General features: G+C 44.0%; 1 protein-coding gene across 9 annotated transcripts in view; it reads left to right on the top strand.

Moving 5' to 3' along the window:
- The window catches only part of ERBB4 (erb-b2 receptor tyrosine kinase 4), a 633,162-nt gene that overhangs the window by 570,205 nt on the left and 40,278 nt on the right, over positions 1–22,679 (top strand). For all 9 annotated transcript variants that reach the window (XR_008467602.1, XM_054207999.1, XM_054208001.1 and 6 more), the window contains one exon: positions 21,809–21,964. Coding sequence is in view for 8 of the 9 variants with exons in the window: in XM_054207999.1 (XP_054063974.1) it covers positions 21,809–21,964 (156 nt within the window). In the remaining variant the exon portion in view is untranslated. The remainder of the gene's footprint in view (positions 1–21,808; positions 21,965–22,679) is intronic.

Raw genomic sequence — 22,679 nt, 5'->3', positions numbered from 1 at the left:
AGAGGTGCTCCGGCCCTTTGATCATCTTCGTAGCCTCCTCTGGACTTGCTCCAACAAGTCCCCATTCTTCTTGTGCTGAGGACTCCAAAGCTGGACACAGTACTCCAACTGGGGTCTCACCAGAGCGGAGTAGAGGGGCAAATCACCTCCCTCAACCTGCTGGCCACGCTGCTTTTGATTGGCCTTCTCGGCTGCAAGCACACTTTGCTAGTTCACGTTGAGCTTCTCATCCACCAACACCCCCAAGTCCTTCTCCTCAAGGCTGCTCTCAGTCCATTCTCCGCCCAGCCTGTATCTGTGCTTGGGATGGCCCCGACCCAGGTGCAGGACCTTGCACTTGACCTTGTTTCTGTAGAAATAATTTTTTGTTAGAAAACATCTGTTTCATGACACGCTTTTTCTAGTCTTTACTAGCAGATCCAACTGCAGTCCTACCAGGCTAAGCTCTTATCCTGCCTAACACCAGCCAGTCTCCGTGCAGGTCCTAGCCCTTCGGTCCTTGCCAGACCTTGCCTTGCTGCTGAGGGTTGCCTGAGGCCTGAAGTGAAACTCAGGCCAAGAGGTGCTGCTTTATGCATCGTCTTCAGTCCATTAGTGATCTCCAGGTGGGCTTTATGTAGAAGCAGAAGTGACTTGAGGTCTAATTTGTCTCCATCTTGTGAAGCCAAAGGAAGGACCTGTGGTACCACTGCGATAACTGGCAAACATGATTGATATCTGGAGCTCTTGTACTTGTCCAGTAGGGATCTGAGTTTCTTGATGCCCATGTTCCTGAAGTAGTAGAAGCCAAAGGAGCAGAGGCAGAGTACAGAGAGTCCAAATGGAATTTGGATAGCCAGCAAAGATGCCAAAAGCAGTGAAGATGCTCGTTTCCTTACGCAGCAATTCCCATTAATAGTTTTGGTCACTGGTGATACAGTCAAGCTTGATGATGATTTTTATAAGGGGTAAAGCCCCAAGGTAAAATCCACTGTGGACTTGACAAGAAGTATCCAGCAGCAATGCAGAACGTGAGGATTTTTTTACTTTCAAATATTGATCTGTCAAAGCTGGACCTGGTAATTATGCTGTATTTGAAGGTCACCGTGAGGGTACATTATGCTTTTGCTCAACAACTCTCTGTGTTTTTCACTTTACTCACTTTACTCACTCTTTTTGTTGATGTCAGGTCAAGTTCTTAAGAGATTTTCTGCATCACAGTAAACATTTCATATTTGCTTTTTTGCGTGTGTATGTATATATGTATGAAAATAGTGAGTTATTTGGAATAGTCACTGTTGCTCCAGATACTACTGCTAGAATCAAGTAATCAGCAACGATACATGCCAGAAGCTTTTCCCTTTCTGTCATCTGAACAAAATTCTACTACGTCTAATAATCATTCAGTAGTTGAACTAAATACAATGTAACGAGGATATGAATAAATAAGGTGTGCTGGTGCAAGCAGTGGTTAGTTGTAAAAAGTAATTAACTTTGGTGGATAGTAGAAGAAAATTTTATTTCTTTTAATAGAAGAATCTATTTCTCTGGTCCTGGTTTTGCTTTAATTTGTGATTTGATTTTGCTTGAATGTATTATTAGCATGAACGCTAGGTGTTCTTGTAGCCCTCTTTGCTCCTATTCGTATTCTTTTAAAATAGTCATGAGTAAGCAGGAACCTGTGACCATTAACAAAATCCCTGGAGTTTCTTATCTATTTGTCTCATCACATCTCTTTCCCAGCATTGGAGGACTTAATGGTTGGAAGCAAATAAATTTGAGTCAGGTGGAACTCTCAGCCAGAAAGTCTCCAGGCTGGATTAGGAACGGACACAAAAATCCTTCCAGTTTGCATGTTTATTGTGTGGGCCTGCGAACTTGTTGTTTCTGAGGTGCCACGTGTGTATGTACTGAACTTCAAAATCCCACTCTGGAAACGTGGACATGTAGTTTCCGTGCTGTGACACTTCTCTCATGCTTCAGTTTGAGATCCAAAAGCCCTGAGGTCAAAATGGTCCTAATGAAGTCTGTCCATACCTTTGAAAATCCCATCCATCTTAGATGTGTAGCTTATCTGTATTATGATAGATGTTGTCTGCAAGCAGCGGGTCTATCGATCCGGCTTCGGTTGTGAAAGCAGCTGAAGAAACCAGCCTGAACTAGACATGCGTCCAAGTTCGGATCTTCATCAAAACTTTCCCTACGTTGAAGAGCTGTTTGGAATTAGAATCCCAATTCATGCTCATTATAGAAAGACGTCTTTTCTACACCATTTAGAGCTGACATTTCCCTGAACTTTGTCACATTATAAGATATGGGGATATGGTTTGAACTCATTGTTAGGACAGTTTTAAGGGCTTCATTCTTCTCCAGGCAGATGCAATGCAGCTAATTTCAGTGGGTTTAGAGCAGCATAAGAATGGCTTGGCAGAGTCAAACATTAAGTTCCTACCAAATGAAATGTGATCTTTACTAGAATCTTACTTTAGCAACTGACTTGTCTGGTTTGTACTTTACAGTTTTGTGTTAGGATTTGTATTTAGTGTCATTATGCACAAAATCTTCCATAGAGAATTTTTTTCTTTCTCTTAATTAAAACAGTAGGAATTAATGATGGACTGGGGAGGCTTGCTGTTTCTGCAGTAATGAACTGAACTACTTTGAGTGGGTAAGAAAAAAATGTTAATACAGTGATTATTTTGGTCTGAACCAAGTCCTGTCATAAAACATAAAAGTATTAAAATTGCATTAGGCACATTAAAAAAATGCAGCCCAGAATAGTAAACACATTGCAACTGTGTAAGTAGTATAGCTTTGATTCTAATGCTCGGCTAATTACAAGAGAAAACGTGATAATTTCTTCAAAATTGCAGACATTACATATGACCTTACTAGAGGTCCTTTGAACTGAGGGCACTGCTCTTGTAAATTCACCTTCTTCTGTCTCCCTCCCCATTTTCATCTGTTTCTCTTTTCACCTAGGAACTTTTAAATAAAAGTTACAACCTCTTCTGCTGGCTGTACGGAACCACATCGCTGTAGCCAAAATGGTGAATTCTGGTCCTGGCCTTTCATTTCCCAGTTCTTTATCTCGCACCATTTCCAGAGGCACTGACGCATCTCAGATCAGCAGGCTGAGCACTGCCTGCGGTAGGAAATCCAGCAGTATGGCAGAACCAGGAGGAGTCTAGGTCCCCAAGGAAGGAGAGTCAGCAAAGGTGGGGAAATTGGGCTGGGACTGTTCTGCTCCTATCATCAGGACAGGGGATAGCAGCTCACTGTGAACTCGGGGTTTGTGTTTGAGAAATCCCGTAAAATTTGGCAGCTCAGGCTGTTTGTATTCAACTGTTTGTCCCTTTTGTTTCTGAAAAGTATTCTTGTCCCAAGAACATTGTTCTCCCAAGAATAGTCTCTCTTGTGTCGCAGTGCTTTGGAAACACAGGGCCATGCAAAGATTGAACACCAGTAATTACTAACTTACACAATCAGCCAAAAATTGAGATGTAACACTGTCTCCATGAGCCTAGCAGAGAGATAATGTGTTCAAGGCTTTCCTTAATGAATGTTACTTAGTTTAGGAATATATGGAAACATCCTCCTTCCTTGGAGACAGTCCCTGACTTCCCTCTGCCTTGGATGCAGAAGCCGTCATTCTCAGGTTTTCCTTCAAGTCTTGCTAAAAGTCATCTTCTTTGTCCTTCTTTCTGGTGTCATCTTGTAGTATCCCTTGGTCTCTTACGGACATCCAGGTGGCGTTCAGGCAGTTCCCTTTCTCCATGGCTGTTTTTTGACCCCCCAGGAGACATCTGAGCTTCCTGGTTGGGCTCCTGGGGTGGCCTCTCTGGCTTCAGCCATCAAATTAACTCATCAGACTGAATCCTTCTCACTTTAATACGGAATGAAAGCTGGTTTTCACTCCCACCTAGTTCCATGTTGTTTCACACGACTTCTGGGATGATATATCCATTCTCCTTTGCCACTGTTAATTCTCTCCTAAGAAATGTACAAACCCAACTTCCTACTTAAGATACACACAGTGTGATGTTTGGAAAACCTTTGGTGTTTGCTAGGTCAGCTGCTTATCGTGATTTACCTGTTGTTTGTTCAACACACACTAAGACTCCGCTGTTCAGGTGCCTAGCACTGTGGGGCTAGGAGATAGAAATTATAAATTGATAGTATGATTACTGCAATATAAATTATAATAGATTTAATGGGTGAACTAAGCTTTTAGAACTTTCAGAAGAAGTTTGAGAGTCAGATGTTTGGGAAGTATCTTTCTCTTAAGTCTTCTTGCACATCCACCCTCTTGCCAACAGTTGTGTTGTGAACCACCAGTCCTCAGGGTATTCTGAAGGCTCCAGCTCCGGTCAGACTCTGTAAGATTTTTTGCTTTCATTTAAAGCAAAATCAAAGAATGTATGAGGCTGCACACAGGGTTGAAGTATAGAAGTATACCCTAATGTCTCAAAGGTCAAAGGGCAAATGAGAACAGAACCCCCTAAGTGTTTTTAATTTCAGAATTTAGTAAGTAAATATCTTTTTCTTTTTTTTCTAGAGGCTTTGGCCTTGATTTTTCAGCATTTGAGGTTAGCAGTATTGTGTCTGTTATGATATTTATCCGTATGGTATGTGTATTGGTGAACCTTCTGGAGTACTGATGGACTTACTTCTGTGACAGTCTGGCTTCTGGGGAATTACAGCATTGCTGCACTTACAGAAAAGATGAGAAAGATATCCCTGGCAAAAAAACCCTGGATGCTGCCCAAGCTTGCTGGCCCAGGTGTGCCAGGGAGCTGGTGGTCCAGTTGGTGATACAAAGATGCTCCAGTACGGTCTCTCGCCTCAACAATAACTCACAGTTCAGATGAAGCAGATGGTAGTTCTCAGAGTTACGTGAGGTTTGTCATCCATAAAATAAGGCTCAAGGTGTATTTATGTAGTTCATATTTTTTTCCCCTCAGGACAGGACTGGATAGTTATTTTAAATCTCCTTTAAAAAATGGAAGGGAAGCTATTTTCCTTTAAAAGTAAGGAATGTGTAAGGGCTTGAGTTTTCTTAAAACTTTTTGGACTTTGCCTGGTTTTCTATGGAAGTCAGCCTCACTGCAATTGCTGTGTCTGTCTTCAGTTTCCCTTGCAATAACTTTTCAAAATGTTGGTTGAATTTATTCAGATTTGACAGGGGAGAAAAGGTCTCACAGATACTATCTTTGTATGAGTTTCATAAAAATAGGCATCTAGATAGATGAAACTGTGATTAACACTCCCACCAAAGGAAAAAAAAGGCACTGTAGGCTCAACCACATTATTAAACAGCTGTTAGTCCATGCAGGAGACTGCCGTAGAAAACCTACCTTCAGGCTCTCTCAGAGTCTTCCCTGCTCCTGTTTCCATTTCTTTTGCCACCCAGACCACCCAGCATCCCAGTGGTAAGAGCAGCAAAGTAAAATGAACCCGTGTCTTTTTTCCTGGATGTATTTGTAGTAGGATTGCCTCTTATTAAAGCAGAATACCAGTGCACCTGCAGCATCAGTGTGACACGCGAGGGCCTTCAGAGAGCGCTCAGTGCTGGAAAGCTATCGAATTCCCCCCAAACTAGCTGATCTCAAGCCCTCTAAAGTTCAGATGGGGCTTTCAGTTGGTTTTGGAAGAGGCTTCAAGGTCCTTGAAGAGGAGTAAATTAGTCTGTGTTAAGCTTTGTGAAGCCTTTTTGTGGTCTGGGGATGTCATCTTTTTTGCAAGGTAAGCTCTACAGGTCACAGCCCCACTGTAGACTGGAAGATGGTGCAGAAACGTACAGGTCAGTGGGAACCTGTGACCTGCAGGGGGGACTGTGTAATGCAGTAGCGCGCCATACAGGACTTACAGCTTGGTCCAGATGCAGTGTCCTGGTTTGCTGCCATGGTATTTCCAGGCTAAGACGACCTGGGCTGCCTCCATATCGACATGCAGCATGCAGCTCAGAGAGCTGCACTGCGTCCAACCTTGGCCTTTGCAACATGTAGCCAGCTCAGCCTTTCCTAACTGCATGTTCCAGCCTGTGCTTCCAGCCTCAGAGTTAGTGAGAGGAAACTGCTTGGTTGTGTCTTTCCCACTCCTGAACACCTACTGTCCATAGGGCACACCACTGCACAGGGGACCATAGTTATTGTAAGTTTGAGGCCAGGTAGCCTTTAGTCTTCAGTCCCTCATGGGCTAAGTTGGGTGAGGCTATGTCACAGAGATTTCCATGTGAGGGAAATGTTAGTAGTTTTCCTGAAAAAAGGCACTCTCTGACCCTGTTACCAGCATCCCTTTAGTGTCGTTAGCCACTCAAAGGTAAGATGGTTCAGCATCCCCTGGGTAGTGTCCTGGTCTGCAGCTCCCCAGAGCAGGTGAGCCAAGCCCTAGTTTTAGTGTAGATAGGTATATGTAAATAGGGCTGCATTTTTTCCTCCAGTAGAGCTTCATGGAATTTGTGATCAATGAGGCCCCCTGGAGCTCTTTAGAAAAGCAGTTTTATGAGCAGCAGAGCTGCTGAGAGCTGGTTGCTTATGATTTATGTCTCATGATTAGGTTATCTGGAATTTAATATGTTCCTAGTGCTAGTTAAAGTATCCTCAATAATGTGTCTCTCTTATGTGGAGTCTCTAGTGCCCAGGAAAGACTGCAATCACAATAGCAGGAAAAGTATTACAGCCTTTCTCCTCTCCTTGCCTACCAGCTTTCAGGAAACTCATAAGAATGCAAAACTTTTGAGACAAGTGTAGTGCCAAATTGGGCTGAAAACAGTCAAAAGCATCAAAAATTTAGAGGGACAGATAGAAAGATAAATATGCACGTCATGATTGCACCAGCCTGATTTCTTAGGGACCAAAGCTAAACATACCCGAAGTGGCAAAAAAAGAGTAAACGTCAATTCAAAAGAGAACCGAGAGCCGTCACTTCTGAGCTCTTGCGATATACAAGAATTGCAGCCTTTGCATCCCATCCCAGCCCGTTGGCAGGACTCTTCGCAGATGCGATACAGACTCTGCGAAGCTGTTAGTGCTGTTCGTTCTGTATGTGCTAGAAATGTATAAATGAATTCTAATATTTCTAGGCTCTGGGATTGGAGGTACACACAGGATCTGTGCTGCGTGTGCTGATGTGCTAGAGTAATAGTTACAGTGGTGCAATTTGGAGAAGTTGCGCAAGTCGTCCACAGAGACAGAATTCTGTGTGGGTATGTTATGTTCTAGTACTAATATCATGGGCAGGAAGCTTGTTGATAGGTGTCTGTGTGTGATCTCAGGCATCCTCAGCCATCTCCGTGCCTCTGGAAAAGCAGTTCTTTCCATTACAGTCCGTGCAGCATTTATTGACCTGATTTTTTTATGTTTTCCTCAGTGACAGCTTGATTCTCCTTGCCATGCTCCTACAGAACCCCTACTGCAAAGACCTTTTTAAAGGTATTTCTGTTGGGGGTCATGTTATGCCTGTGCCTATGTTTTAATCAGTGTGTTTCAGTCAAGACACAGGAACAATTTAAGCCTGATGCCAGTTAGTTTTAATTGAAGAGGAGAAAAAAACCACAGCATGATTGGGTCCTTAGGGAAATGGTGAGTTTCTACAGCTGAGCCTTTGAAATATCTAGGCGGTCTGAAAGAGAGAGGGGAGGAACTGTGAATGAAGCAGCCAAGAGATGGAGGTATGGCTGAAAAATTCCAGCCAAGAGACATGTGGAAACTGTGCTCGGAGATTTCCCATATGTTTGGATCTGATCCAAATGAACCAAAATCAACAGGAGACTTCTCTACTCACTGCAATGATTTTACTATTAGAAGACCCTTTCTTTTATGAATCTTCTCATTTCAGCACTAAGAAAAAGAAGGTTCATGTGTCTATATGGCAATCTGGCAAAACCAATTGTGGTTATATGGCAAATCAGCAGTGCTGGAGCAATAGTCCCAGCATGGAAATGCTACTGCAGAACCGCAGGAGGAACAGGGACAACTTCCTAGGCAGGGTGTTAGCAGCCAGGCCCCAGAAGGTCTTGGTCACAGGTTAGAGGAAGAAGTTGATTCCTGCTGAAAGGCCTTTGGCTGCTCCAGGCAATGCCCCACGCATAGTCCATAGCCAGGGCTAGCAGTTTGTCACTGTAAATCATAGAAAAATTCATGGCTATAGTTTACAGTGAGAGGCAAAAAGGCACGGGTTCATAGCTGGGGAGAAGGGTCAAATGTGAGTCTCTCAAAGAAGACTTGGGATTTTAGAGGAGCCCGGGGGTTGTTAGGTTTCCTCTGCTTCCCTGGTGAGTTACTTTGCCAGTGGTTAAAAACCATTTCAACCTGCTTTGCATGTTCCAGCTGGGTGCTGTGCAGTGGTTGCAGCACTGACCCGAGGCTTGAACCTGTCTCAGTTGTAATTAATGGAAAAACTCCCTTTAACTTTAGTGAATCAGGAATTGAGTCTTAAGACACTCGAAATGTTGTATCAGTGGAAATACGCCTGCCCTGATTCCTCTTTGTTCTACTCAGGTCACCTGTTTCAGCTCAGCAGCTCTCAAAATTTCCAATGTATTCACCCACCCACATGCTCAAATCTTGAGATGTCAAAGTCATGAGTCTTTCTGTTTGAATAAATCACGGCATCTGTGGCTCCGGAGACAGCTTGACAAAAATGTAGCTGTAACTGAAGTATTTGCCGTAGCTGGGACGCGCACAGAGATTAATTAAATAGCCAGTTCTCACTTGCTGAGAAGTTTCTCAGATTTGGGAACTGAAACCTCTAGTGCTGGGATACACCTTAAAAATTAATGGCTTTTGAAAGCTTGAGCCAAATCACATTTAGATATTTCTGGGATCTAGGCAAAAAGAAGAATCAGTTTTGTTTTGAGGACATAATGAAGGTTTCTTTTTAGGCATTTACAACTTCAGAAGTATTTTCTGCTCTATGTAGGATTGTAGTCCCTTAGTAAAACAGTAGAACCACTTTGCCGGGTGAGTGAACTGATGTCTAGCACAAAATACTTCTGCAGTCAGTCTCCATAATGACCTGAGTCCATATACCTAAAGGGTAGAATTATACCTCATTTTGTGTGAGTAACCTGTAAAAAAGTAACGTGGGGGCTTGTCTAAACTTGCCCGGGATGCGTTATCCCATCTCCGTGGAGCCGGTGTTAGCGTCTAGATAGGGCTGAGCTGGGAGCAGCTGGGCCGGGGCTCCAGTGCGGCGGGCCGTGCTCAGCTGGCCCTTTGCCGCTGCAGTCACTGGCTGTTGTTTCAAGGAGCATATGGACCTTTCATATATTGTTGGGTAAATCATCTGTGTTATAAACATCCTCCTCCTCCTAAGAAAACGTGACAAGCTGTATTTAATGACTAACCCCCCTACACGCGCTAAAGGCTATTCAGTCTGAATGCACGTAGCGAGCGGGGCAGGGTGGCGGTTTGACTCACATGCTGTGGGCTCTCACTGTCAACACAGCGATGCTCTGAGCCATTAATAATAATGTGACGTTTTAGCTGGGGGGAGATATGTGTCTCTTGAAACCGCATTTCTGTCTTCCACCCACCCCGCTCTAGCATTCATCTGGATTTATTGAATAAGGTTAATGGATTATTTAGCAGGTTTCTCCAGCCATTATCAGCTAGCACACTCTGTTTATGTGGCTGGCCTCTCCTGTTCTGTCAGCTGTCATAAGCTTCTCAATTAGAAAAGGGGGGGGGGGGGAAGTATGAAATAGGTAACTATGGTTACCTGTGATGTGGGTTTTTAAGAAGTGCTCAGAAACCTAGTGCCAACAGAGTTTGGAAGTTCAAAGCCTTAATTTATTCAAGAACTCTCTTGAATCAGAGTATCAAAAGCATTTAGAATAAATTCAGAACATTTTCTTTTGTAGAACAATATTGCAGTCCTAAGCAGAAGCCATCCTACAGACCAACTGCTCGCTCTGCTCACGTGAGAGGAACATGGGAGCAGGAGAGGGAACGAGTGGCCTCTCTTCTGCAGAGCCCGGTGGCCCTTGCAGTGGAGTAGCTTGTGAAAGTGGTGGTTTCCTGGAGAACCGGTGCTTCCATTGTGCTGTTGTATTCCTATTTACACTGAAATGATGATTTTTAAAATGGTGACACAGAGCCCTGAAGTTGTGTGTGCTTCAAGGGCATCTTTCAAGTAAAGGTGCCTGCCTCAGAAATTCGGCCCCAGTCATGCTGTCTGCTGAGAAAAAAGAATAAAATCATCCAGGCTTAATTTAATGGGAACACAGGATAATGCTAAAAGCTTTTCATTGGACCAAAAGTGCCCCATGGAACATGTATGTTGAGGTCAAAACCTTCCCCTCTCAACTATAGACAGGTTTGCCTTTTGCAGAGCAGGGAGCTGCCGTGTGCCCTTCTCGCAGGATTTTCATCCGAACACACAGGACAGCAGCCACCACCGTGTCCCCTGTGTGCTCGGTGGCACTGTCCAAGAGAAGGGCAGAATAAGAAGTTTGCTATCCAAAAACATTGTCTCATCTGAACCAGCCAAGTGCACAGAGTACAGGAAGGACCTGGTTTGTCACATATATTATTATCATAACATGCAACATAAGGTGAAGACTGGAAAACCTTGTACCCAGCGCATGACATGTCAGTTTATCAGTGCACTTCCAGTGGAAAATTATTTTCTACTACTGGGTCAGTACTCATTTTACTCGTTTCCCAAGAAAGCTCTCTGGAAAAGGTAGGTTTGTAACTAAGGGAAGATAAGTGTTGTATTGGACTGCAGATTCCTGAAACCTAGGAGCAGTCCCTGCCTCTGCCCCAGTGATCTTGGGCAAGTCATTTCATCTTCCTCCTTCTAAAACATAGCTTTGTTTATGCAATGGTTTATTTATTTATTTATTTATAATTTATATATTTATATATAAATATATATATTTATATATTTTTTTAATATATATATAATTTATATATTATTTATTTATTACATTGCTATTAGCACGGGGGGAGTGTCAGACTCTCATCTCTGGCAGCAGGGGAAAGCTCCTGCGATGGTATGAGCTGTTCTTTGCTCAGCAGGGCCCTGCCCTGGGCTGGCGGCCGCGGGGGTGTCACACGCTGCTCCGTTTTGCACGTTGCAGGCTGGCACTGCTGGCCTGCGGAGGGTAGTGGGGGTCCTGGCTGACAGAAACCACCAACAAAAAGGCTTTTCTCCAACCCCCTCCTAGCTGCTCTAAACCCAGGCAAATTCAATCTTTCACAGTAATTAAGCATTCATCAGGTTGCAAGGTATAGTCTTCAGGTGTGGGAGAAGTCAGATAACTGAATTTTTCAGTTATTGCTGAATCCCGAGAGTGACCTCCAGGAGTTACAAAGTGCACTTTTCCCCCGGTTAGATGTTTGCTGGATCCGATCTTCACACGGGTGATTTTGCTTTGTCATAAGACTATTTTCTAGAAAGCCAGCACAGTAATGCTGGAGCCTCTAAATGCTTACCTCGAGTCCCTCTGTTTAACCAACTTGAAACAAATAGCATATAATTTATTAAGGGTGCATAAAGTTGCAAATATTGCAGTTCAGTCAGATGCAGGGCATAGCCATGAAAGGTCACAGTTCTTACGGTATTGTTTAAAGTGCTGGAGAATTTCTAACGCGTTTGTGCTGTGGCTGCGTTCATTCCGAAACCGAGGGAAGGCTGTGCTTCTATCTGTTAATCTGGACGTTCCTTATTAATAGGCTGCACACTTCATTGATTTTTAATTAATTTCTGAAGAGACACAAAGGATAAGTGCTGCAGCCCACAGACGTCTCTGTACTTATTGCAGTCCACATCTGTATTGATCGCCTGCCTAAGGAGCAGAAGTAATCCATTTTAAATACACTTTCTTGGAGAGAGCGAACGCAGTGCAGAATATACTCTCCCCATTGTAATTGCATCGGCAAGAGGTCAGTGGCTGGGGCGGGGGAAGGGTAGCCCGTTGTTTAGTATGCTGCTGGCCTTCCCAGCGCCGGCGTCTCTGCAGGCTGCGTTTCAGGAAAGCCAAGTTATCTCCCTGGTGGGCAGTTTATAACTACAGAGTATTAAGAAAGCGCTGGTCGCGGCTCCGCTGTTAAAGCTGCACTGGGAGCTCCTTTATAGGAACACATTTAGCCTGCCTGCCTCTTCAGAGGAAGGAGCTGGAGCTAGTCTAACTGTAGCAATTAATCTCAGAGAGAAGAATAGCATTCAAAAAGCTCTTTCAAATCGCTAATGCGCTGATACCTCTCTCTTTGGTTGCCACTTTGAAAAGCATCAAACGCTTTCCAGGAGTATGTTATCCACTGGGAGCTGAAACCTGAAGTCTCTGAGCGCTTCCCAAATCAGAGGAAAGGTACGTTCTTCCTGCTGGCACGTGTAGCACAGGTTACCAGGATTTGCTTTTGAAACAGTAATTCACAGTCTTTGTCGTAAGGACTGCGTTCCTGACAGCCTCTTAACTGTAGTTTCTCTACAATGAGTGTTTATTGCCCAGCAAGGAGAGTTTTGCAGTTGTAAGTTTGTTATTTAGGCAGTTAGTTCTTATTTAAAGGCCCCTTTTACAGAAAAAAAGGTGTTGACAACACGTACAGTGCTAAGTAGTTCTGTTCTTCCTGCACGAGGTGAGTGGTGTTTGCACTCGTGGACACGGCAAGCGGTGAGCTGTGGCTCACAGAGCCCAGGCCCGGTGGTACAGCTGGGGAGGGCGGAAATCCGCGTCTGAACAGTCAGTCCTTCTTACACAGGGACCATCAGTAGATTTCTACCTTGCCTTTCCTCTTCCTACATGGGGCAGTGCACCCAAAGGACAGTCTGCCTGGTTTGTGTGCTCTCCTTCAGAAGCCCTTGTGAGAAGCAGATACTGCAGCGCCAGCAGGGAGGCATCAGGTGCTCCGTGCTTTGTCAGAGTGTTGGGGGTGACCCTTTACCCACGAGTCCCTGACTTTATTAAGTTTTTCCTATTACAGCTCTTGGTCCTGTTCAGTAATTGCAGAGTCAGAAACTCTCTTGGCGTGTCTCTGTTGCAACGTATATTTGTGCATCACTTCTATGTTGGCCTAATGAGGGTAGGAGAGGAGCTGCAAAGCTGTATCCAGGTTACTGTGTCCTTACTGGTGATATGCTTATTGTAAGCGCAGCTACAAGCTACAGTTTCTCTCGCTTCTTTGGGCTGCAGTAATGTAAGCTGAGCTGTGATTTTCTTCAGAGATTATAAGAGAACAGCCCCGTCTTCCTGAGCACTTTGGGAACAGGGAGAAGGTGCCGGGGGAGACTAAGGTAGCCTGTGCCCACGCAGCCCAGGAGGCTGGGACAGCTGGCCCAAGGGAGGTGGTAACACAGCCAATACGAGCCGGTTTGCCATTGGAGGCACTGAGGCTGGCGCAGGAGAGCGCCTTGCACCCAGCTGTCTTAGGGAAGCACTGTACAATGGTCTCGAGTTAATTGCAAAATGGAGATAAGATGTAAGTCCGCACCTTCCTCCCTCGGGAATGTCATGCATAGGAATGAACTTTTTTTCCTCCCGTTCTACGCATGCCGTGTCGCAGCTGCACAGATGTGACTGTAGGTGGGACCAGAACTTGGAGGCGCATGCAGTATGGGCAGTGTTGAAGTACCTGTTTTGCATCTCATTGCTTATGCTACTTCATATATTTATGTAACATCTTTCATCAGAAGAACATGAAGTGCTTCACAGGCTCTTTTTGTTCAGCACCACCTAATCTAGGTATCTGCATAATTTGAGGGAGCCAGGGAGGCAACTCATGCTTTTTGCAGGAGTTCAGACAAAGGACATGTTTGATGGTGACAGTGGAACAGATTCCGCTTCTGGTGATACCCGAGGAACTTCGACACCCACCCAGGATAGATAGCTTCGTTTTAAGGACTCCACAACCTCAGAGTCCTGAACCCGTCAGTTCAGCGGTGACCCATTTATCTGTTCTTTGAAGGGGTGAGGAGACACTCCTTAGACTTTAATTTAGGATTGCAGTGGGTCTGGGCCCATCAAAATGTCTGCTCAGTCCAGTCAATTAAGTCTTGAAATGTCATAAGCTTATGAACTTGCTTCTCCTCTCTACTTTCTACTCTTTCTCCCTTTATGAATCACCTGTCATTTTGGAGTAGCCTGCATTTTTCCTGTAATTCTCATCTAAACCTTAGCCTCCTAGCCTCTTTCCCTTCCCTTTTGCTTCCTGACTTTGTTTTGACCTGTTATGCTTTAGTGTCTTTTTTATTCTGTGTCTTGGGCCATAGCTCAGCAATGCAGTAAATCAAGCTTTAGGACTCCTGTTACTGGAACAAATATACTGCAGCAGACACACGATGCAGGGCAAAGATCTGGTGTAGACTCTTCTTGTCCATACTTGCTCTTCTGATGAGTAACTGGCATGTTTATCCTGCCATGGGTAGCATGTGTCCTGCTGTGGGTGGTATGAAGCCAGCTCATCTCGATTTGGCGGTTCAGCTGAGTCAGCCAATGTGCGATCACACTCCCCTGTGTGAGCAGGCGGAATATGTACTTCTGGGCAATCCACAAGTGGAGAGATGTAAGGCTAACCTGTGTGCAGAACATCACCTCTAGCTCTTTTCACAGCAGAACTGGCTTGAGTTACCTGTGCAGGAGTTGTATTTGCACTGCTATCTTTCCTCAGGGATAATAATTCAGCTGCACTGGGATCCTGCCTCTTAAATCAAGTACAGAAAACTTGGGCTTGCTTCTATGTACTCAGAACTGTTTAGTCAGAAACCATTTAGCAGTGTCACAACAGGACTGTGAGAAAAGGGTATACTAGCAGGCATGAGCACGCAGCATCCACACTGCTCGCGCCCCGCCAGCTTGGAGTGCAGGTCTGGCAAAGTTTCAGGTGCCTGGGCCTGGCCGGGAGGACACGTCCAAAGCAGCTGTAGGAGAATCCAGCTAGTTGCATCAGCTTTGTATCCCAAGCCTGCCTCTAAAGACAGCCAGCTTGAGATAAAAGCGCTTTTACCCCAAGATATGGGTTGTTACATGTGAGTAGCACATTGTTTCAAACTTAAGTAAACTGTAGAGAAGAGAAACTTCGGAAGAGAGCGAGCTTACTCAAGGGAACAGAAGATGGGAAGAAATATATTACTATCATTTTCTTTGTCTACCCTTTACCAAAGAGAGAGAGAGGTATTAGTTTACCCCAGCAGCATTAGTTTACCCTGTATAAATAGTAAGTAATTGAACTCCTGAGTATTTGGGATGCAGGAATGGGGATCCCTTGCCAGCTCTACCAGAGTTGGCAGAGCTCTGGCCATTTTCAGAAATCCATGGCAGCTCACCTGTGGAGGTGTGCGGAGCACAAGCTGCCCGTCCCCAGCGCAGCCTGGCAGCTGTGGACTGAAAGAGTAATTAGCATCCCTGGCTTTGCCTTAGCTGCGCAGGTGACCTCCGGTCCCAGCGCCCAGGCAGATGCCCATAACGATCCCACCTCTGCAGCTGAGTCAGTGTGTTCCGGAGCAGTGTCAGTTTTCCCTCCCACAGCTCTCTCTGGAGTAACAGCCACTTAGATTATTCTGGTTGCTCCTGACAACAAAGGGCACTGCGTTTTCCTTGAAAGCTTATTTAGCCCCAGGTAAAATTACACTTTTTCCATGGGGTAAGCAGGGGAAAAGATGATCATTTCAAGCTTTCTGTAGTGATTCCTGTTATTAAGCTGCCTCAAGTTACTAGGATGAAAAGAGGGCAGTCTCCAAGGCTGGAGATTAATGTCCATGAGATTTGAGTTGGCTTGAAATTTTCTTCCTCCACGTACCTGTTTGAGGAATCTGCCATGTGTGCTGGCTTTGGTTGGTGGAAGTTTTTATCGAAGAAAGGCAGGCTGCTCCTAATTTCTGGATGGGATAAGATCAACATTCCCTCTATGTAGGGAGAGAATAATGTTTATTATAGAAACTGGCAAAAAGTCACACTTAAAAAAATGTGTTTATAGTACATCTGCTGTCTTGCTGAAGTTCTTGGGGCAGGTAAAGGTCTCTATACTTATTTTTTTAATTTCAATTGTCTTGCAAAGTGATGTCTTGTATCGTGCGAAAACATATGTATGTACTTAAACTGCAGTTAGTGATTCAGCACACTTCAGTTCATCGCTGGTAATTATCCCAAAGGGACTGTGCGTTTAATGACTTACATACCTGCTTAAATTCTGTCCTGAGTAAGGAATGCCTTTTTTCTGGAAATGTGGTAGAGGCACCTAATGGAAAGAGCTTTCAGACAAGGCTCATGCAATTCAAAGAGTTGGACATTCCCAGAATGGCAGCTGCCACTTTTGAAATGCATCCAGAAGCATCCTCAGTGGGGAGGTGGGACTCTGAAAAGTCCAGAAAAGTGACGGAAATCAAATAACAGCATCTGAACCAGTCTGTGCCTGCAACTCTTATGCTCTGAGCTGTACAAATGGAGGCTGTGCTCAAAAACTGCCCTCAGGAACTGGGAGACAAATGACAGCAGCAGAAAGTGACACTGGTAGGAAAGTAAGAAAGCAGCAAATTATGGCCACGTCTTAAAGGCAGGAGATCTTGGGGGGCAAACCCATAACTTTCCAGAAAAACTTCATTTTGCTTTTTAAAAAAATCCCTTTAGTCTCTTATTTCCACCACCAGCCTGCCTTTGATGATCTTCCTCTGTAGACGTCCGCAGCGCTGGAAGTCCTGTGAACCTCATTTGGTACTTTCCACTGCAGTGCAGCACTTGGAAAGAACAGAACACTGTCCCATCTCATTGTCTTCTCTCCTCCCATGGGATTTTTTGGACAGGGAGTCTTCTTTCCACTGTCCCACGTCAGTTTGCTGCCAGCACATGTTATCTCGTTTTCAGGTCTGTCATTTTGCTTGTGAAAAGAGCATGAGCGTTCCTGACTGTACCTGAGATGACCGTACCAAATCTGGCTATCCACAGTCCCGGAGACTTCACAAACACTCCATAATAAAATTGGGAAAGACTTTCTTCTTTTACAGCTCTTGATGACTAACTTTTAGTCTATTCAACAAGATAATTTTTGTTCTCTTATTTCTAGCCAGCTCCAAGAGTAAACTGATGGGTAGAGAGCAGGATCCACCTCAGTTAGTAAAACTGTCGATTACATGCACACCCCCATTAGTTACTACATAGAAAACTGCCAAGGCTGAAAAGTGACATGCACTAAATTCTTTCTGGAGTTCAGCTCCCAGTGGCCATTTACATCTTTCCTGTCCACCTCCCTTCCTTGGCCTATTCTGCCCTTCAGCATTGCTATTAGTTTCCCTGGTGCTGTTGGGAGCCCTGCGTGAAATGTATACACACGTGGGCAGGGCAGGTTAGGAATTGTGTAGGCAAGGAGAAAAGACCTTTAACACTGATCGAAGTCCTGGCAAGGGCATTTGTGTCTGCTTCTGAAGGGAGAATTTACATTTTCACGGTTGCATGGTCGCACAGGTAGCAGGATCAAGGCTACAGCTGTGTCTGTCCAAGTGAAGATCCATGGAGCACAGGTTTGTCTTCATACGTGACCTTGGCACTGGGTGAGGGGCGCAGCTGGGAAAGACAAAAGGCTATTCCTTGCTCATCCTGAACTTCCAAAGGGACTTCCTCAACTTATCTGTGTTACAGCTGTTTGCAGTGGCTGTTTGACTTCTTAATAGCGTTAGGCACTGACTCAGAGAGTGATTTTAAGTTAAGGGACCCTAGCAGTAATTGCATTGCTAATGACATTCTCTGTGAGGAAACCTCTGTCGTGACTGTGAGGAGGAACTGCCAGTGACGGGGGGGTCATGGCTGATTCTTGTGGTCGTGGGAGATGAATCTGGGCTCAGAGGTAAATGGACACCTGGTGCTTAACGGCTTCATGTTGAGTATTTCCTCTCAGGGGGTTCATCATAAAAGTCCCATCCTATGGTGGATGTTCTAATACGTATACTGAAGTATGGGGTTTCTTATTACCTGGACATTTTATACTTTGATAATTATATGGGATCTGCAGAGCCCTAATTTGGACAAGCCCTGAAGGGTGCCTCATTTCCCCAGCCTCCCAGATCGCACCCCAAATGGCCCAGAATAGTGTCTTTTGGATCGGGCTTTAAAGTGTCATTTTTACAAAGAGATCTCTTTCCATTGTCCGGGTCTAGAATCACTTGTAGTTTTGTCTCGTAACTCATAAAATGTCCTCTTGCTATTTGACTATGGGCTTGTTGGGTGGTGATGGCACCAGCTGTGTAATGCGGAGAGTATTTTTTTGTTATCGTTCTTCTGTGTCATGTAAAAAGATGAGAGATGCATATAAAGCACTTTTCCTGCCAGTTTCAAAAATGCCTTCAAATGATGATTCTTGGCATGCTGTATGTTTAGACAGTATTGCTGCAGTGAGTACTGTAGGATTCCCATTTTTAGATTGTTTTCATTCAGTTCATTGTATAATCTCATTTACTGAAAATATATGCATATATACCTTTCCTCTTATACTTGCACCATCCACCTTTAAAACTTGTTGATAGGATATGGGAAAATCGAGCGTGTTTACACTGGGTATTCCTCAGAGGATTTACATTTATGCAGGTCATGGACCCGCAGAGGATTTTGTAGCTGTCAACCCTACATGGGTTGTTTTTAGCTTTGCAGATAACACAGGTGGGAAAAAGCCCTGAGAAGCTTGTTTGACAGAGGTGAACTATTAAGTGCAGTGATTCACAGACAGCTATCCCTACCCTCTTGCTGGATAGAAGAGAAAACCAGGTGCGGTGTTGATTAGGCACAGTGTTGGGGTTGGTGATTAGACATCTTTCTAGTTTGCAGGAGAGTATGAGGTTAGGTTGAAAAAAATCCAGCCTTATTTAGATGATATTAAATAATAGCACGAGATTGAAATAAATGGAAATGAATGAGTAGAATAAACAGTGAAACATGCTGAAATGTTTGCCTACGTGTTTAAAAAATGCTTGGAAATTAAATACGTTGAGAAGGTAAAATAGGATCAAGGAGGCACGGTTAAGGGTTTGATTGTTTATCTCTTTCAAAGGAGGATGTTTCTGGACACCTTAGCATTCATTCCTGTCATCATTAGCTAGAGGTGGGAGGCAAAAGCCTTGGTACAGGTCATCTGTTTTGATTTTAACAAGACAGAAATTCTATTTCTTCATTTCTGCCAAAAGAAATCTTCAGTATCTTCATATCATTTCAGTGCAAATTAATCCATTAAAAATGACAATTTTAGTTGGGCCTAATGTATTCTAATACCAACAGAATTCTCTCATCGGATTCTCTGGGTTCTTGTGTCCTCATCGGATTCTCTGGGTTCTTGTGTCCTCATCGGATTCTCTGGGTTCTTGTGTCCTCACCAGATTCTCTCCACAAAACTTGTTTGCAGGTTTGGGCCTTTCTTTTCTCCCCATTTTCTCTCTTTTTGACCAAATAAGGCATTGGTCAAATTGACAATTGACAAATTGGACAAATTGACAAATGGTGTCAAATCTATGAAGTTTTAGAAGTGTTTCTGTTCATTCTAAAAATTTGAGATGTTTCCTAAACTGATGTAGAAAGGAAGTGCAAAGCACCTTGAGACATTTTGGTCAGGGAGGAGCTCTTTTGCAGTGAAAGGTGCAAGACTGAAGAGAGTGTTTGGGGGGAGCAGACAGGCACCTGTCTGTTTGCACGTGCCTGCAATCCTGCCTTCACGGGCAGCACTTCCAGGAGCTGCAAAGAACCAGTATAAGTTTAGATGTGTGAGGAATGACTATTTAAGGGCACCCCGAAGCCACCCCTCAGGTCAGATTGACTCTCGGTATCGCAGCACAGCGGGAGGCGAGGCTGTGGGCCCACAGAGTCCTGCCTGCATGCCTGGTCCAGCCCGGCCCGACACAGGCATGCTGCTTGTGCGGTGGCTGCCTGAGACCCATCCGGATGGTGGGTTGATACCGACCCACCAACGTCTCATCCCAGGTGCGAGGGAGGGAATGGGACTGGGAGGCTGCTGTAGCCACCTGCTTCCCAGAGTGCTTGGTATGAGCAGCGTTGACGCTGCCTGGAGGCACTTTCCGGTTACTGTTCGGTGTTAGAGATGTGAACCAGGATTTATATAAATTCCCAATCTGTTTGAATTTTACAGGGCCACTTTTGTGGGGTTTTTTTCCTCTATTAACAGTGTCATTGCTATTGACTGTGTTGTCTTTTTCTGGTTGGATTTCTTCAGATGGTAATTCTTGTGCTAAGTCACGGTGCCTCTGGTTTCATAGTGTGTTTGTTGTGTGACTCACAATTGTTTGACCTGTGGGATTTATTTGTCCTTTTTCTACAGGTTTTAATTTGATGTCAAAAAACATTATGCTTTCAGAGACTTACAGTTCTGATGTTCAACAGCCAAAAGTATTGATTTACAATTGGCAGGAGGGTGTGTTTGCTTCAACTAGCAGTGCTTTTAAAAAATAATTCCATTTGCTTTATGCCAAAGAGTCCCCGTGTCCCCTTTCAAACCACCTCCGTGTTGACTGCAGCAAAGCCTACCACATTAAAAATGAAATAGTGTTTATGCCAAATGTTCTCCCACATAGTTTCAAACCTTTTAGCGGTGTTTGCACTGAAATTTTTCTCCTAAAAGCTACAGCAGTTCGGAGCTCCATTTGATGCTTTTTCTAAAGACATCCACTTTCTGTCAAGAAAGGGCTACGTTCTGGCCCAGTGACCGTGAGCGGTGGCTTACCCACACGCGCTGCCCTCCTGGAGTGTATGGGGGTGGGTACGTGTGAGCTTCTTGCGCTGTGAAAGGGAATAAAATCTGGCCTATGACACTGAATAATCTGGTTATTTTAATCACTACCTGTGACTCTCTGAATTATCATCTGTGTTATGGGATAATACGATCTCTTCGGTATTCAACAATGACTTTTAAAAATTACCATATATATTATACAGAGCTAATATATTAAGAGATACCTTAAGGGTAATTATCAAGTGTGTAATTTCATCTGTAGGTTCTTATAATGATGGTTAATGTCATAAATGCCTTTTAATGAAATTATGGGCTTGTAACCCTGCCTGACTATCCTTTGTGTGTCATATAATTAATAAGACCAAGCTTTGGTGTTCATCTCAGTGTCACAAAGCATCACGTAAACTTCCATACTGGTGGTGGATGGTTAGTCTCATATCAGACTAAGAATAAGGTTAAGGCCAGGCTTGAGTGTATGGGCTTGTTAACAAAAGTACTTCTAACAGAACATATATGCTCGTAAAAAAAAAAAGGCCATTGATCTAGTGTCTTATTATAATACTACATGCCAAATTTTAAGGGAATGAAAAGGCAAGTGGGTTGCAGCACTTGGCACAAAGAATTGTTTTCCTTCTAATCCACTGAGGGTAGTGAAAATTTGTGTCCAACTGAAAAGCATTTGGAGATGGATAAGAAGCTTCATCTTGAATTGAAGACACTTGCCTGGAACGTAGAAGAGCTGGGATTGTTTCCCAGTCTGGCCTAATGTCTGTGGGGCTCTGGCTAAGTTGATTATTTTTTATGGTCTTCAGATTTACTGTCTGAAAATTGAGGCCATAATATTTCTTTTCTTTGTCTCACATTTCCAGGTTTTAAACTTGCTGGAGCAAAGGAGATATCTATATGGGGTTTTGTTGTTTTGGGTTTTTTTCTTTGGCAGTTACCATAGAATCTTACAGAATCGTTCACATTGGAAGGAGCCTAAGGTCATCTAATCCCACCTCCTGCTCAGAGCAAGGGCAGTGTTGAACTTCTGCCCTCTAGGCCACTTTCTTATTGTGAATACTAATAAGAGAACCAGCAATTTTACACGTCACCAGTGAAAAGTGGTTCTAAAAGATCGTGTGAGACTCATTAAGATTATTTTACTGTTCTTTGTCCTTCAGGGAATGATGTACCTGGAAGAGAGGAGACTTGTCCACCGGGACTTGGCAGCCCGTAATGTGTTGGTGAAATCACCAAACCATGTGAAGATCACTGACTTCGGACTGGCCAGGCTTTTGGAAGGGGATGAGAAAGAGTATAATGCTGATGGAGGGAAGGTGAGTGCTGTACATGTCTGGAAGTGAATGTATCACTGTGGCAAACCTGCTGAAGTTACTCTTTAGGGCAGTGTATCCCTACGGGACTATTAGCCATGTAAGAGTCTGTCAGTGACTTAGCAAACTGTGTTGTGACAGCACGCATAAAAGCTGCTCATTTTTTGCTCAGTAAGCTTCTCCAGGTGCCAAAATATAATTGTCTGAACAGTTTTCACACTCAGAATTAGGTTTTGTTCCTATGCTCCATTTTGCGTCTTGTTTTGAGGACTTCTGAAGTCAGTTCAAGGAGTGACAGATGTTCTAGTGCATTTCTGCCAAGCCCCTTCCTCTGGTCAGTATGGACCTCAATAACTTGCAGTCCCATTTTCCCAGACAAGTAGTTTTCCAGAAAACAAAAAAGAAGACAACAGAACACGTTTGTAGAGCCACCTCTTCTGTCACAATGCATATGCTATTTCTTGTATCCAAACCTCCAATACCATGCTGAGTGCCAGGCCACTAAAAAGGTAGCTTGAGGATAATTTTGAAACCAGACATTTTCCCATATTACTTTTCAGCATACCGCACAACATCCATGTAGTGCCTCACCTCATTTCTAATTCCTTCAGATTAATGCATTACAAAATTCAGAAGGCTGTAAGTAAAGGCTGTAAGTACATACTACTGACAGCTGCTCCCTAAACATCTTGAAGTTCCACGTTTCAACCTGTCACAA

This window comes from Rissa tridactyla, chromosome 7, assembly GCF_028500815.1.
Source record: "Rissa tridactyla isolate bRisTri1 chromosome 7, bRisTri1.patW.cur.20221130, whole genome shotgun sequence".
NCBI lineage: Eukaryota > Metazoa > Chordata > Aves > Charadriiformes > Laridae > Rissa > Rissa tridactyla.
Note: the sequence above shows the minus strand (reverse complement) of the source record. Positions and strands in the feature narration are given on the sequence as shown.